The sequence below is a fragment of the Triturus cristatus genome, chromosome 6 (genome assembly GCF_964204655.1).
Source record: "Triturus cristatus chromosome 6, aTriCri1.1, whole genome shotgun sequence".
In the NCBI taxonomy this organism is placed as follows: domain Eukaryota; kingdom Metazoa; phylum Chordata; class Amphibia; order Caudata; family Salamandridae; genus Triturus; species Triturus cristatus.
In genome coordinates, this window is record NC_140589.1 from 1,125,667,090 (window position 1) to 1,125,680,673 (window position 13,584).

General features: G+C 45.0%; 1 protein-coding gene across 4 annotated transcripts in view; it reads left to right on the plus strand.

Annotated features, from left to right (window-relative positions):
• The window catches only part of GNPAT (glyceronephosphate O-acyltransferase), a 654,210-nt gene that overhangs the window by 434,708 nt on the left and 205,918 nt on the right, over nt 1-13,584 (plus strand). For all 4 annotated transcript variants that reach the window (XM_085612021.1, XM_085612024.1, XM_085612023.1 and 1 more), the window contains exon 11: nt 10,153-10,232. In XM_085612021.1, the coding sequence (XP_085468147.1) occupies nt 10,153-10,232 (80 nt within the window). The remainder of the gene's footprint in view (nt 1-10,152; nt 10,233-13,584) is intronic.

Sequence of the window (13,584 nt, forward strand, 5' to 3'; positions counted from 1 at the left end):
CATTTTCCACAGAAACAGTAATATCTGTTTTGACTAACCCAGGGACACAGTCTGCTGAGTACTTTCTTGCACCTGGTTTATACTCTATTGTAAAACTGAAGTCTTGCAGAGATATGATAAATAAATCAGGGTTGGTAAAGGGCAACTACTCACCCGTGAGGGAATCAAGGCACTGGGGGGGCAAGTGGGGTGGCTCCATTGAGTTCTGGGGTCATCCGAAGAGCCAGGTCTTGAGGTCCTTCCTGAACTGGGGCAATGTGAGAGCTTGCCAGAGGGGTAGGTCGTTCAAGGTCTTGGCTGCGAGATAGGAGAAGGACTTTCCTCCCGTTCTGGTCTTGTAGATGCCTGGGACGGTGGCCAGAGAGAGATCGCCTGATCGGAGGTGTCTTTTGGGTGTGTGGAAGGAGAGGCGGTTGTTCAGGTATGTGAGTCCTCTGTTGTGAAGGGCCTTGTATGTGTGGGTGAGGAGTTTGATGGTTATTCTTCTTTTGACTTGGAGCCAGTGGAGATCACGGAGGTGTTGGGTGATGCGACTGCGACGTGAGATGTCAAGGATCAGTCCGGCTGCAGTGTTCTGGTCGGTCTGGAGTTTGCGAAGGAGTTTCTTTTTGATTCCAGTGTAGAGCATTGCCATAGTCCAGTCTTCTGCTGATGAGAGCGTGCATGACAGTTTTTCTGGATTCGGATGGGATCCATCTGAAAGTCTTTCAAAGTATGCAAGGTTGTTGGAGCAGGTTGAGGATACTGTGTTGTTCCGGCGGTTCATTGTGAGCGATGAGTCGAAGTGTGATGCTGAGGTTTCGTGCGTGGTCCATCAGGGTGTGGCGGATTTCCAATGGCAGGGGGCCACCAGGAGTCACCCCATGCAAAGGGGGTGAAGCAAAGGATGAGGACTTCTGTTTTCTCAGAGTTGAGTTTCAGGCAGCTGTTCTTCATCCAGGTGGCGACAGCTTTCATCCCTTTTTGGAAGCTGTGTTTGGTGGTGTTGAGTTTGTTGGTGAGGGAGAAAATAAGCTGGTTGTGGTCTGCATAGGAGACAATGTTGAGCCCGTGTTTCCTGACGATGGTTGTGAGGGGGGGGCAATCTAGACGTTGAAGAGGGTGTGGCTGAATGAGGAGCCCTGGTGCACTCCACAGTTTCTCTGTTGGTTCCGAGAGGTAGGGGGGGAGTCTGATCCACTGAGTTTAACTTTCCTATTCTTGCAGAAGTCTCATCCAGACCTTTTTTTTAAATAAAAAAAACTTCCCATAGGGATTTGTTATCAGATCTAACTTTACAGTTAGTACCCTGCACAAAATTCTTAAACTTGTTTAAAGACCAGTAAATGCCCAGAGCTTCACATTTAATGACTGATTAGTTTTTTTTTTAACCATCCTTTAAACCTTTGACGCAGAGGCAGTCAATTCCTTCCTTCAAATTCTTTTCTGAATCAACCCTGCCCCTAAACTATTTTGACTTGCATTAGTACTCATCATCTCATCTCCTAAGAACAAATAAAAGCCTTTAAGCACTGTGCATTCGTCAAATCTTTTTTTACAGCTTCAAATTCCTTTGTGTTCCTCACTCCAGACAAATTTAACTTTCTTTCACAATAAAGCGCTTAAATTAACTGTCTTTCTTGCATAGTTTGAGTCAAACTTCATCATAAACACAACATTATTAACCCTGACCAACGCAGAGGGGTGTTTATAAACCTCATTCCCGCAGTTATTACTTGAACTTCAACCTTCATTTACCTGAAACACTATATTTTGCACCTCATTAACTACTTTTTCTTTGTCATTTTTCTTCTATTTGCTTCTTCAACTTTTTCCAAAGTGCCCCTTTTCCCCACAAACATGGCATGTGACTCATATTGCCAGGCCCTCACTGTCATAAGCCTTGTGACCATGCTTTCCACATCTGAAACATTACCCTTTAAATTTACTTATATCATGTCTTTTCTCATTAATACTCACTTTGACCATGCTTACAGAATCTTTCATTATTTGTTTTTAAAACCCCCACTCTCTTAACTTGCGGCGTCTTCACGGCGCCCTCGCCAGGGCGGAGTACCTCTCCGAACCAGCCGTGCTGGTTTCTTTAGACGCCACGATGGCCTTTGACACCATCGAGTGGCCATTCCTCTGGGCTGTCTTGACCAAATTCGGCTTTGGGGAGGGATTTCTTGGCTGGGTGAAGCTTCTTTACACGGGACCCATGGCTCAGGTGGTAGTTAATGGGCGGGTCTCTCGGCCCTTCGCTCTCGGTAGGGGTACGAGGCAGGGGTGCCCGTTGTCCCCTCTGCTCTTTGCTCTTGCCTTGGAGACGCTCGCTGCTTGGCTCCGCTGGGAGCCCTCGCTCAGAGGGATCCGGTGGGCCCCGGGCTTCGAGGATCGGGTCTCGTTGTATGCGGACGATATTCTCCTGTATCTCACCTCGCCGCGGCAGTCGCTTAATGTTCTCTTTGATGTTCTGACTTCCTTTGGGAGAAATTCGGGTCTAACGATCAACTGGTCTAAATCCTGTGTCTATCCTATCTCCGGTGACCCTCCTCTCTTGCCGCCTCGGCTTCCGATCCAATTATCTCTGTCCGGCTTTAAATACTTGGGAATATACGTCTCGATGGACCCGGTGGCTCGCTATGAGCAGAATCTCCTGCTCCCACTTCGGCGTTTGAGGGAGGACACGGCTCGGTGGTGTAAGCTGCCCTTGTCCCCGCTGGGTCGGGCAGCACTGTTTAAAATGATGTCCCTTCCCAGATTTCTCTATGCGCTTCAGAACTCCTTCGATGTTATTCCTGTGTCCTACTTTCGGGAGGTGGAGAGCCTGCAGAGGAGACTGGTGTGGGACGGACGGGCGCGTATCGCTCTGGCAAAGCTTACTCTCCCCTGGTACGACGGGGGCATCGCGCTTCCCGACATTCGCAGGTATTATTGGGCCTCACAGCTATCGGCCATTAACCATGCCACGTATGCGCCTGGCTTGAATCCGGCGTATGAGATGGATAAATTCCTGCTTCCCGGCGGAAACTATAACAGGGCACTTTACTCCAGCTCGGCTGGACGGACCCTTACGGGCCCTACTAAGATTGCTGTACGGATCTGGAAGGCGGCCAATGTGGCCTTGGGCTGGAGTGAGCGATTAACATGTGCTACTCCTCTGTTTGCCTCCGACCGCCTGGGAAGCCTCTGGACAACGAAGGGGTTTGAACGTTGGGACACGATTGGTATTAGTAGAGTGGGAGACTTATGGAGTAAGGGTGCTGTTAAAACATTCGCGGCGCTCCAGAGCGAATACGAACTTACGGAAAGGGAGTTCTTCCGCTACGCCCAGATTCGGCATGCCCTGCTCTCTGTTTTTGGGGAGGGGACCAAGATCCCGGCTTCTTCGCCCCTCGAGGACCGCATACTCGATGGTCATGTCCCCGACAGTACTATTTCATTAATTTATAAAAAACTTATCAATAATCGGGCTGACCTCTTGGTGCGCCTCCGGGAGGCGTGGACGGGGGATGGGGTGGAACTGGACGACGAGGACTGGCAGTCCGCACTGTCGTCCCCCAAGGAAGTGGCCATTCCAGCCCGTCTCCGCCTGGTCCAACTTAAGATTCTCCACCGGGTGTATGTGACGGGTCCCCGTTTGGTTTCGATGGGATTTTCTGAAGACGGGCTCTGTAAGCGGGGATGTGGACTCAGAGCCACCTTTCTCCATATCCTTTGGGAGTGTCGCGAGGTGGCGGAATACTGGCGCCGGGTTCATGTGGTCATGGGACAAGTCACCGGGGTTGTGCTGCTGCCGGACGTGCGTCGCTGTGTCCTGAATGTGTGGGAGCCCAATGACTATAACGCGGCTCAGACTCGGTGGGCGGCCCTGGGGAACATGATTGCCAAGAGAGATATAGCGCAGCTTTGGGGTTCCCAGCGGCCTCCCACCGTGTCCGTATGGAAGGAGAACATGGACTGGTGCATGTTCAGGGTGAAGACTGTGTATGTGGCTCGTGGTAATCCGGGGGCATGGGGTAGAATTTGGGGGCAATGGAACGCGTATCGTGGGGGTATCTGTATTCCCCCCCTAGTGGACACCGATATTGCTTTGTCCCCCTGACCCTTGATGGTTCCTTGCGACTTTTGGAATAACCGAATATAGACGTTCCTCTCCCGTGACACCCCCCCCCGACCTATCCTTACTCCTTCCTCTTGATAGCTATTTGAAGGTCAGAAGTAGAGTCCCCCGGATGTAGCCTGACCCACATTTTTTGCCCTTATGCCTCGCCTTTTGTTTTTATTTGTTATTTATGTTAAACCTATGTATCCTGCTTCCCTAGGACTATCCGGAGCCATGTACGGGGCTGGGCCCCGGGAGTCGACTACTGCCTTAACATCTGCATGATCCTTTCTGAATCTAGCGGCCGGCCCTGGTGGTTGTAGGCCCATGCTTGTAATTGATTTATTGTTCAATAAAATTTCCCAAAAAAAAAAAAAAAAAAAAAAAACCCCACTAGTTTGGAGTTAATCAATTCTTTTACACATTTTAACTTGTACTCAACACTATTCACAAAGAGTATAACGTCTTCTGGAGGTGGTTCGTCCTTAAGCCACAGTTCTCTAATTTTGTCACTACTACATTTTAGAACTAACTGGTCCCTAATTCTTTCATCATTGACACCCCCCAATTTGCCTGTAGCCGCTAGTTTTCTTAGACTAGTTGCATACTCCTCAATAGTTTGTGTCGCCTTGTTCTCTCATGCCAAAATTATATCGTTCCATAATGATGCTGACCCAAAGAAGTCTAACTTCTCAATACATATTTTGTACTCATTCAGGTTCCTTTCCTCTTCCACGCTCAAATTAGGAAGATTCTCTAAAATTTCTTGACCTTCGGCTCCCAAGCAATGTAGCTATAGAGAGCACTTTTGTTCAGCACTAAGGTTGGTATCACATACTCACGCATAGTTCACAAAGATATTCTTCCATTTGATGGGAGGATGTCGTGGACTACTTAGAAAAAATGGAGGAGGTATTACATTCTGCATTTTTTTAACTTGTATTCTGTGTAATACTTTTGCAACACTATATAGTGCCCAATATGTGATAAGTTAATATGGTTTTCTTGTCAACAAATTATCTTGCGAACCATTGCACACTTTAAAAATTACAATTTCCCCTCTTTTTTACAAGATGTGCCTGTCAACGCAAAGTCAGATGCTATGGTGCAGACTTTCTTGAACAACTATTCAATATTGGTGTGCCTTTCGTTAAAAGCAAAGTGTGCCTATCAGCGGAACGCAGGCACAGTGTAGGCACTTAAGCCAATTCGGTGTGCCTATGACAGAATCTTATATTTGTGTGGCTATCAGTGTGCCTATCACTGGAATGCAGGCACTAAGCAGGCACTTCTACACCAATTTGGTGTGCCTATCACTGCTATGCTGGCACTCTGTGGCCACTTGTTCACAAATATTGGTGTGCCTGTCACCGATCAGGCAGTTTAGACTCTCCTCACAACTGTACCTGTCCTTTAATAAGCACAAAAAAATACCTTTTAGGATGGCCACCAATTTTGTTATGTAGCAGTACTAATGCGCATTTTATAATGGTAGTGCTGCCGAGCAAGTCAGTTTAGGCTTCACCCACCCCGAATCATGAAAAGTGTTGTGCCCTCTAGTTACACACTCTTCTGAACTGCCGAGCAAATCAGTTTAGGCTTTGACCGCCTCAAATTGTGTAGAGCATAACAGACACTCTAGTCATAAGCTCTGCTTAAAATGGCCGCCGCTCCTTGGCCATCTTATTGTTCACGCATTCTAGTTGTGATCTGCCACCTTGTGCATATCTTACTTCCTTTTTCCAATCGGCCAATTCACGTTCAATCACCGGCCCTTGATCAGTCGCCACTGCACACAGATGTACAATTTGCCACCACCTAGATCAATGACAATGTTTACCTTTTGGTGACAGCAGGTACCAGGAGGCTTACTCGGGGAGGCAGTAAAGATTCTGTATATGTCTTTGGCGGCTGTTGGGGTGTTAGTTCTTCGGGTTCGTTCAAATCGTCACCAAATGTGGTATTCAATCAAGCTCATGGACACTGGTTTAAACTCAAGAACGAGTTTATTCTCAACACATCAGCCAGTCCGCCTCACAGGGCCAACTGACAAACTACCCTTCCCATTCTAGAACTTCTCATCATTACAAAACCTGCTTGTGACATGTCACGCATATTCACGATGCCCCCACAACCATGACAGAAAATGCACTGAGGGCCAGTATGATGAGAATTGACGGTGAATCGATGTGAAGGGCGAGAAGCAAATCATAATGGGCTTCCAGTAATTCTTGTTCTGTCATGTCAATGGAAACAAACTTGACTGTTATCAGTCTTGTAGCTGTTTTGCTAACTTTTATTTGATGTAGGAACTCTGGCAAATTAGTTTTTGCGCTAGGTTTCCTGTTAGGTGCTGTGAAATGGTCATCGGAAGACTGTTTAGTTTTGAGGAATTAAATTGTTTTCTGGGTCTTTTTTTTAAGGGGTATCAAAGCGGTTGATGCTACAATTCAAATGTTTAGTTGAAGTGTTTGTAGCCAGTTACAACTTGATAGGAGTGAGACCTTGGCTATTATTTGTCTATTTCATTGACAACTTTGATGTGTAGATTGTTGCAAAAGGCTAGAGATATTATCTGTGAGTTAAAAACTTTTTTTACCTCACTGAGTGAATGATTTGTCATAGTTCAGGTGGGCTGTTTTCTACATTTGTACTCTGTAGAGTGCAGTAGTACAACTTTTTTCAAATAATTACTTTTTAGTAGCTTATATTTTGCATGTAACAAAGTAGTTTCGTTTCTGGACGGTCTGTGTCCTGCAAAGTCTTTAAATCACCTTCTCATAGTTTTGTTATGTTTTAGCTGCATCTTTCCCTAGCAAGCACTGATCAGGTAGTTTTAGTGAGGTAGTGATGCATAGGTACGAGTAGGTTCTGCTTTTGTAATAGAACATTCATTCTAATTTCAAACTGTGAAGTCATGGATACCCCCAAAATCTGGACCCAAGTATCAATGGAGTTGTATTTGATCTGCGTACAAGCTAAGAGTCTAACAGTGATTAGATAATGGGATTTTAAATTTACATCTGCAGCAGTTCTTGGATTTCTTTTCTCTGTCTACAGATGGGTAGGCTATTAGTTTACCACACTTGGACCCTAGTGGGTCCATATTTAAGCTACTTAATAGACATATTTGATGTTACCAGACAGAAAACATAGACATTGCCTCAAGGAATGAGCAAACTCATATTGTTATGTCAGAACATATTTCTTTAGCTAGCCCAGAGGTCTATTAATTAACGTTTGCTCCCTCATAGCACCCTGTAATTGATGTAATCACTATCCCCAGTTGGCTATTGTGAACCCACTATCATCAGTCTAGTGCGCTTTGGTGTTGATTTTTAGATATGTTGTTTTATTGGGGATAGCATAACAATCTAGACCTTCTTCAGTTTTCCAGAGACTCTTGAGTATGTAACAAGGCAAAATACATGATTTAATGAATGATGCTTAGAGGTGTTAACTTCAAGATAAACTCTAATTATCTCCCAGGTGGGAGCCTGTAGGAGAATCAGAAAGTGAAGACACCCTGGAAAGAGCCAGTGCCAGAACTGCACAGTCCATAAATATTAGGAACCACCCTCCATTGAAGGCCCTCTCAAAACCATATTGCCATGTATTTGGCCCCCAACAATGCTATGTCAAACTATGGGTTATCAAAAAAATTGGCTATGTAAGTCGAAGATGGTCAGTTGTCACCCTATTTCAGAGCCTCCATAAACACTTTGGCTTCCGTCTCTTGAGTGAATTTTTTATTTATATGGAGCAATTAAAGTCATATTTGGTGTCTCACCAAGAGTTGTGTGTTGCAATTCATGAGTTCTTTTCTGACCTCCAATAGGGCCCCATAGAGTCAAACTTTCTAAGCTAAAGTCATGAAAGAGAAACGCACAATGACTCTAGAACTCACTTCAAGGCTTGTCATAGCTGCCTTCCAAACATTTAGCTCTGTTCCAAAAAACCCTTTACCAGACCATCTTGAGGCCTTGTTGGGTAATTTTTAGGCTCAGTTGATCTCTACCTGGTTACTTTGGTCTTCTGGGTACACAATTTCAGTCTGGCGTTTTATTATTTCGTGAACCAAGTCTTTCTCGTTTATTGAGAAGAGGTCCCCTAGTGCTGTCAGTGAGTCCATCAAAGCCCTCAGCCCCATCCTGGAGCCCCTGCCAGCAAAGACTTCCCTGCTTTAATCCTTTGTAAATATATGGTGAATGAAAGTCTTGGGCTCAAATAACTCAATTTTATTCTATCTCCTCTACATCAGTTGTCTGTTTGTGAACCCCAGCCAACTTCTCCCCATGTGGGAGTTGTGTGTCATATTTTTGCACTGCCACCCTGGGTCTCAGTTTTCGGGGTCTTTCCCTATCACATACCACATCCTCTCACTTGTCACAGTGTCAAAGCTTCAATCTAGGCCTTGTTTGTGTGGGCACAAGGTCCTCCTTGCCGTAACTGTTTTGAGAGATGGAGTGCATGCCAGCAACATCAACTTTCTAAAGACATAGGGTTGGGAAATATCCAAATGCTACTCCAAGAGCTATGAGGGATTCCTGTTTAATGCAGGAGCAGTAGTGTGAGGTCCAATAGTGTGTTTTGGATCACAGTATGACTAAACTGTGGAGGTTAGGTTATTGCCCTGATATTTGCCCTTAAATTGGGATTCCCACGTGTGTGAAAATGCTGCACTTTTTTTAGCACACAGTTTGTCAGGTATATCTGGCAAATATTCATTCGGGAGATCTTGAAATATTCACGTTTTGCAGCTTGTAACAAGAGACGGCAGTGCTTTTCCCCATTTCGTAATGGAGCATTTGGAATGGGAAGGTAGTACTATATCTGGTCAATACCACACCACAGCTGTGTCCACAGGGTACAGTATTACCTCCTCACATACTTGGGACTCCTCGTGTGCACGAGTTTTGCTGATATTTTCTGAAATACTTGTAAAATTTAGTTTACAAACAAAACACGTGTTTTTCCTAATGGGTGTGTTATAAAATATTGACATACTGCAGCTTTATCCTTTCACACTCATCTGCCCCCAGCAAGGGTGTCACTAGAGTCAAGTTACAAAATGCCTTCACTTTTGAGTGGGAGAAAAAATAAGTAGAAAATTGGGTTAAACGATTTGTCAGCAGTTGGCCAGAGAAATGTGTCCGGCGTTTGACAGTTTGTCTTCGAAAAAGCATTTCATGTTGCAAGAAAAGCATGCAAAGACCTCTGTTAACTTGAAAGAATAAAATCCTTCAAAGGTATTTGGTGGTGCTGTAACACCTCCCACACCTCTACTTCCAGCACAACGGTTCTCGACCCCAATAGGACCATGGTCTGGGTCGTTCCCTCGCTGAAGGACTCCAATCCAGAGTGCTCCACGGTCACAGTCAAGCGCATCCCGCCCATCACCTGCGATCTGTGCCTTCACAGCATCTCAATACAACTGCTGCAGCAACTTCAGCATGCGCTGTACATCAAGAAGATTGATCCCACCCTAGGTAGTCCCTCTGGCATCGAGTCATAATTCTTTATCTCTTCTGGAGCTGCCCAAAGTTGGAAGAGTGTAGCTAGATTTCTATGCAATTATATTCTCCAGGGATAGCTGCTGCACTCAGTTAAGAGGCCCTTGCTCAGCCCATCCGGTTCTGCATCACAGTATGTCTGCCTGAAGCCCCCCTTCGTAATCTACGATGGGAGATCGGTGATGAAGCTTCAGGAAGATGTAGCCATCTTCTTGCTTGACAATCTCCACCCCCTGGTATGGATTTGTAAAGGCGATGGGCTATGTGCTGCGTTATACCAAAGAAGACGAAGATACGCTGAACTTTGGAAACTGTAGAAGTGCATTTACAAGAGTTTTCAAGGATGCAGTGCTAATTTATTTTATGCAAAGCTGAACTATTGTCCTGTCTACCATGGGATTTCCTGAAATCACTCTCCCTCTATTAACATATCTTGGGCGTTAAAAGATTTAGAGTCCTAAAATTGATGCAGATTCTCGATTCTTGTACATCTGTGATCTGTGATACAAATACTGGAATATTTAATAACCATATACATTTTTTTCTTTCTAGAGACCATCTACAGCTCTTTCAGCTTTCTCCGGGACCTTCTATCAAACGAGTTCATCTTTTTCCCAGAAAGTGCTCTGAAGGTAATGTTCTGTACCTTGGGATGTAACTAGAGTATCTGGTGAAAAGTTGCCTGACTGTGCTTAAATGTGTGACAGAGTGAGCCTAACAATAATATGAACAAAGAACTGAAACAAAGGGAAATAAGAATGAAAACTAAAGATGTGATAGGATGGAGAAAATGTCAAAAGCAAATGTTTAATTGTATGGTGACTATTCCTATGAAAAAATTAATCAAAATTTGGGAAGGCACATTTTTGTGTTTCACCATTGATGTCGGCATGCAGAACAACTTCAGTTTGTGTTACGAAACTGCTTGTGTTCTTGAGTATGTCAACACTTTGTTTGAAACTGTATATAACAGAAGCATATTTAAATTAGGTCTGGGTGTGAAATTCCGGTCCGCTTGCGGAGTTTGCCCCACTCTGAGTAGCACGTGGAGTTCCGAAAAACTCTGCTCCGCATAGTGGAGTGGAGCTTTTCCCTCGCTCACGAACGCTAAGTTGGCGAGCGTGAGCGAGGAAAATCTTACTCCCGACCACCTCTCTGCGAGATTTCTCAATATGGGTGGTCATGGATGGCAGTGTCTGCTCGTGTACAAAACCTTCCATTTGCGTTGCGGAAGCTGCAGCTCTAGTAAAACATCGACTCGAGCGGCAGAAAGAAGCAGCACCCTTTTGCGCTGCGCATGGTGCCATTCGCGCTGGACAAACACCCGGCATGAAAAATCAGGGCCAACGGCTTGACCCAACCCACTTTGCTACTTGTGGAACTCCGCGTAGCGCAGCTGAGTTTTTTACTCAATTCGCAGAGTTCCGCATAGTGGAACTCTGCCCAGGCCTACTTTAAAGCTTGTTGAAGCATCTTTTATTCATTATGGTGTCCACATTCTCATATCAAATGTTAAATGGCAGCATGTGTATACTTTTATCTATTGGACCACATTTTTGTCAGTTTACTTATGTGTTCAAAAACAGTTGTGGAAGCAGATGTATCTTCTTGACCTCCATCACTTCAATCTTGGTTCACATTCCTCCCTACCTCATATAAGTACTATTGCGGTTCTTCCTGATTTGTAACGTTTGTGAGTTGTAAGTACTTTCAAATTCGGACCTTTCCGTAGGCTAAATAGGGATATTTGGTGACACAGGGGACTGCTTGTGAAGTTCTTAATTCATCATAAAAAATACCTCATTAAGTCAAGAGCCTTGTTTGTTTGCAACCTGCGGGTCGCAAATTAAAATTCTGTCTGGGAATATCAGCCTTTCGTTTCTCTGAGGTCATTATATTGAGCTCCATTAAGTTAATTTGAAGGAAAACCTGTAATTATTGCAGGTCTCATGTCTTCGCAACTGCCGTTCTGCGTACTTTGTCCTGGAATTCACTGTGGTGTCTTGGGATGTTTGGTCAACAGATGCAAGATAGTGGCAGGTGGTTTTTGCCACAGGAGAACATAGTCTTTATCACAGCTTTCTGGAAAGCAGCCACAGAGAGAAAAAACACTTAATGGGCTAGTTAGTGGAATAGACGATTGTTTTTGGTATTGATCAATGTGGCATCTTCACATCCCATTTCCTTAGTCTGTTTTGGCGGACATTCCACCAACTCTGTGGTCTTTGCGGGGACATAATAAGCTGGGAGTGCTTAAATCAGTTATTTGTAGTCTTGATCATGCTATATCCTTACTGTTTGGTGTAAAGAATAGGCAACAGGATCACCAAGTGAGTTCAGTCGCGGTCATCTTAGAGTTGACCGGGCCGTGGCCAGTTCTTTCACCAAGGTTTATCATGCCTCAGTGTTATGTTATTTGATAACTGGTAGATCCAAAGGTCAAACCTAGCTCAATACAGGGCCCAAGTCCATTTTCACGGTCACTTGTTTCCACGGAGCATTATCCAGTTATGGCCCCAGTCCCTGCAAGAACTCCCTCTGTATCTGCATACACTGTACACAAGAAATAGATAAGTCTCTTTACCACTGCCAAGTGCTTAGAACAAAGACCCGCCCCTTAACCAAGCCTCTCACTTTCATCAAAGAACCAGTAACAAAAAGAAGAGGTTTAATAACTATAGGCTTCAGAGAACCAGTATTGTCTATTTTCAGAAGTGTGCCCCAACGCTCTCTGCAGAGTCATCAATTAGAGAGTCTAGTCCCATATCCCCATTACTGAACCACTTGAGTGGCAAATGTTTTGATATAGATGGTCAGAAGGAGCATCTTCCATGACCTTCCCTCCACGGGGACTCTTGGTGGACATTCGAAACAAACTTGAAGGGAACTGGCCCCTCAAAACGACCCGAACAGGAGTGAAACTCGGCGGCTAAGTGCATCACATAAACAGGCACGGTCAAAGTGTAGACATTATAGAAAGGAAAGGCCATTAATGCTAATAGGATCCCAAAGTGGCAGGGAATGTTTTCCTGAGGCTCTGCTAAGTAATTTATATTTGTTTGCATTGCCTCAAAACAAAAGTTAAAAAAATATTCCTTAGTTTCTCCAACATGGTTGAAATACGCTTTTGAGACTCGGTTCTGGCAAGTTTTTGTTCTGTAAAAAGTTTTTTTTTTTTTTTTTTTTTTAAACCTTTATTTACACATCAAATATTCACAGTCATGGGCCTACAACCGCCCGGGCCGGCCGCTAACGTAGAAAAAAGGGAGGACAACAATAATACAGCAATCATGAGAGCAGGAGCGAACCGCACGCGTAACGGCTGCAGCCGCCCACAACTGAACCCAGCACTACAGAAAGGTTTCTTATTAACTGTTTTGTAAATGAAAACAACAAAAGGAAACTTAGACCAGGCAGAAGAACTCCATTAGCAGGGACTTGCTCTCTCATGAGCGGGGGACAACAGCGACCATGCAGCCCATTACACAGTAACTCGCATTAAGAAGGGCAGGGGGGGGGGGCAGGGAAAAGATCAGTCATCAATCCTGCAAGGCCAAGGGGAAAAAGACCAGGAACATCAAAGTCAAGGGGACATCCGCGTCTGGTGTGACCACCAAGGGGGGGGTGCATATATCCCCACGGTAGGAATTCCAGGGAAACCACATCTTACTCCATTTCTTAGGTTTGCCTCTGGCCACGTAAACAGTTTTTTCTCGGAACATGCACCAATCCATACTCTCTTTCCACTTCGTAACTGTGGGAGGCCTACCGGAGCCCCAGAGCTGTGCAATGTCTCTTTTAGCGATCATGTTGCCCAAAGTCACCCAGCGTTCTTGTGCCACATCGCAGTCAGTCGGTTCCCACACATTCAACACACATCGCCGAGCCTCAGGGAGCAGAGCCACACCCGTAACCTCCTCCATCACTGCATGCACACCAGTCCAGAAACGTAGCACCTTCGGACACTCCCACAGAATATGAAGA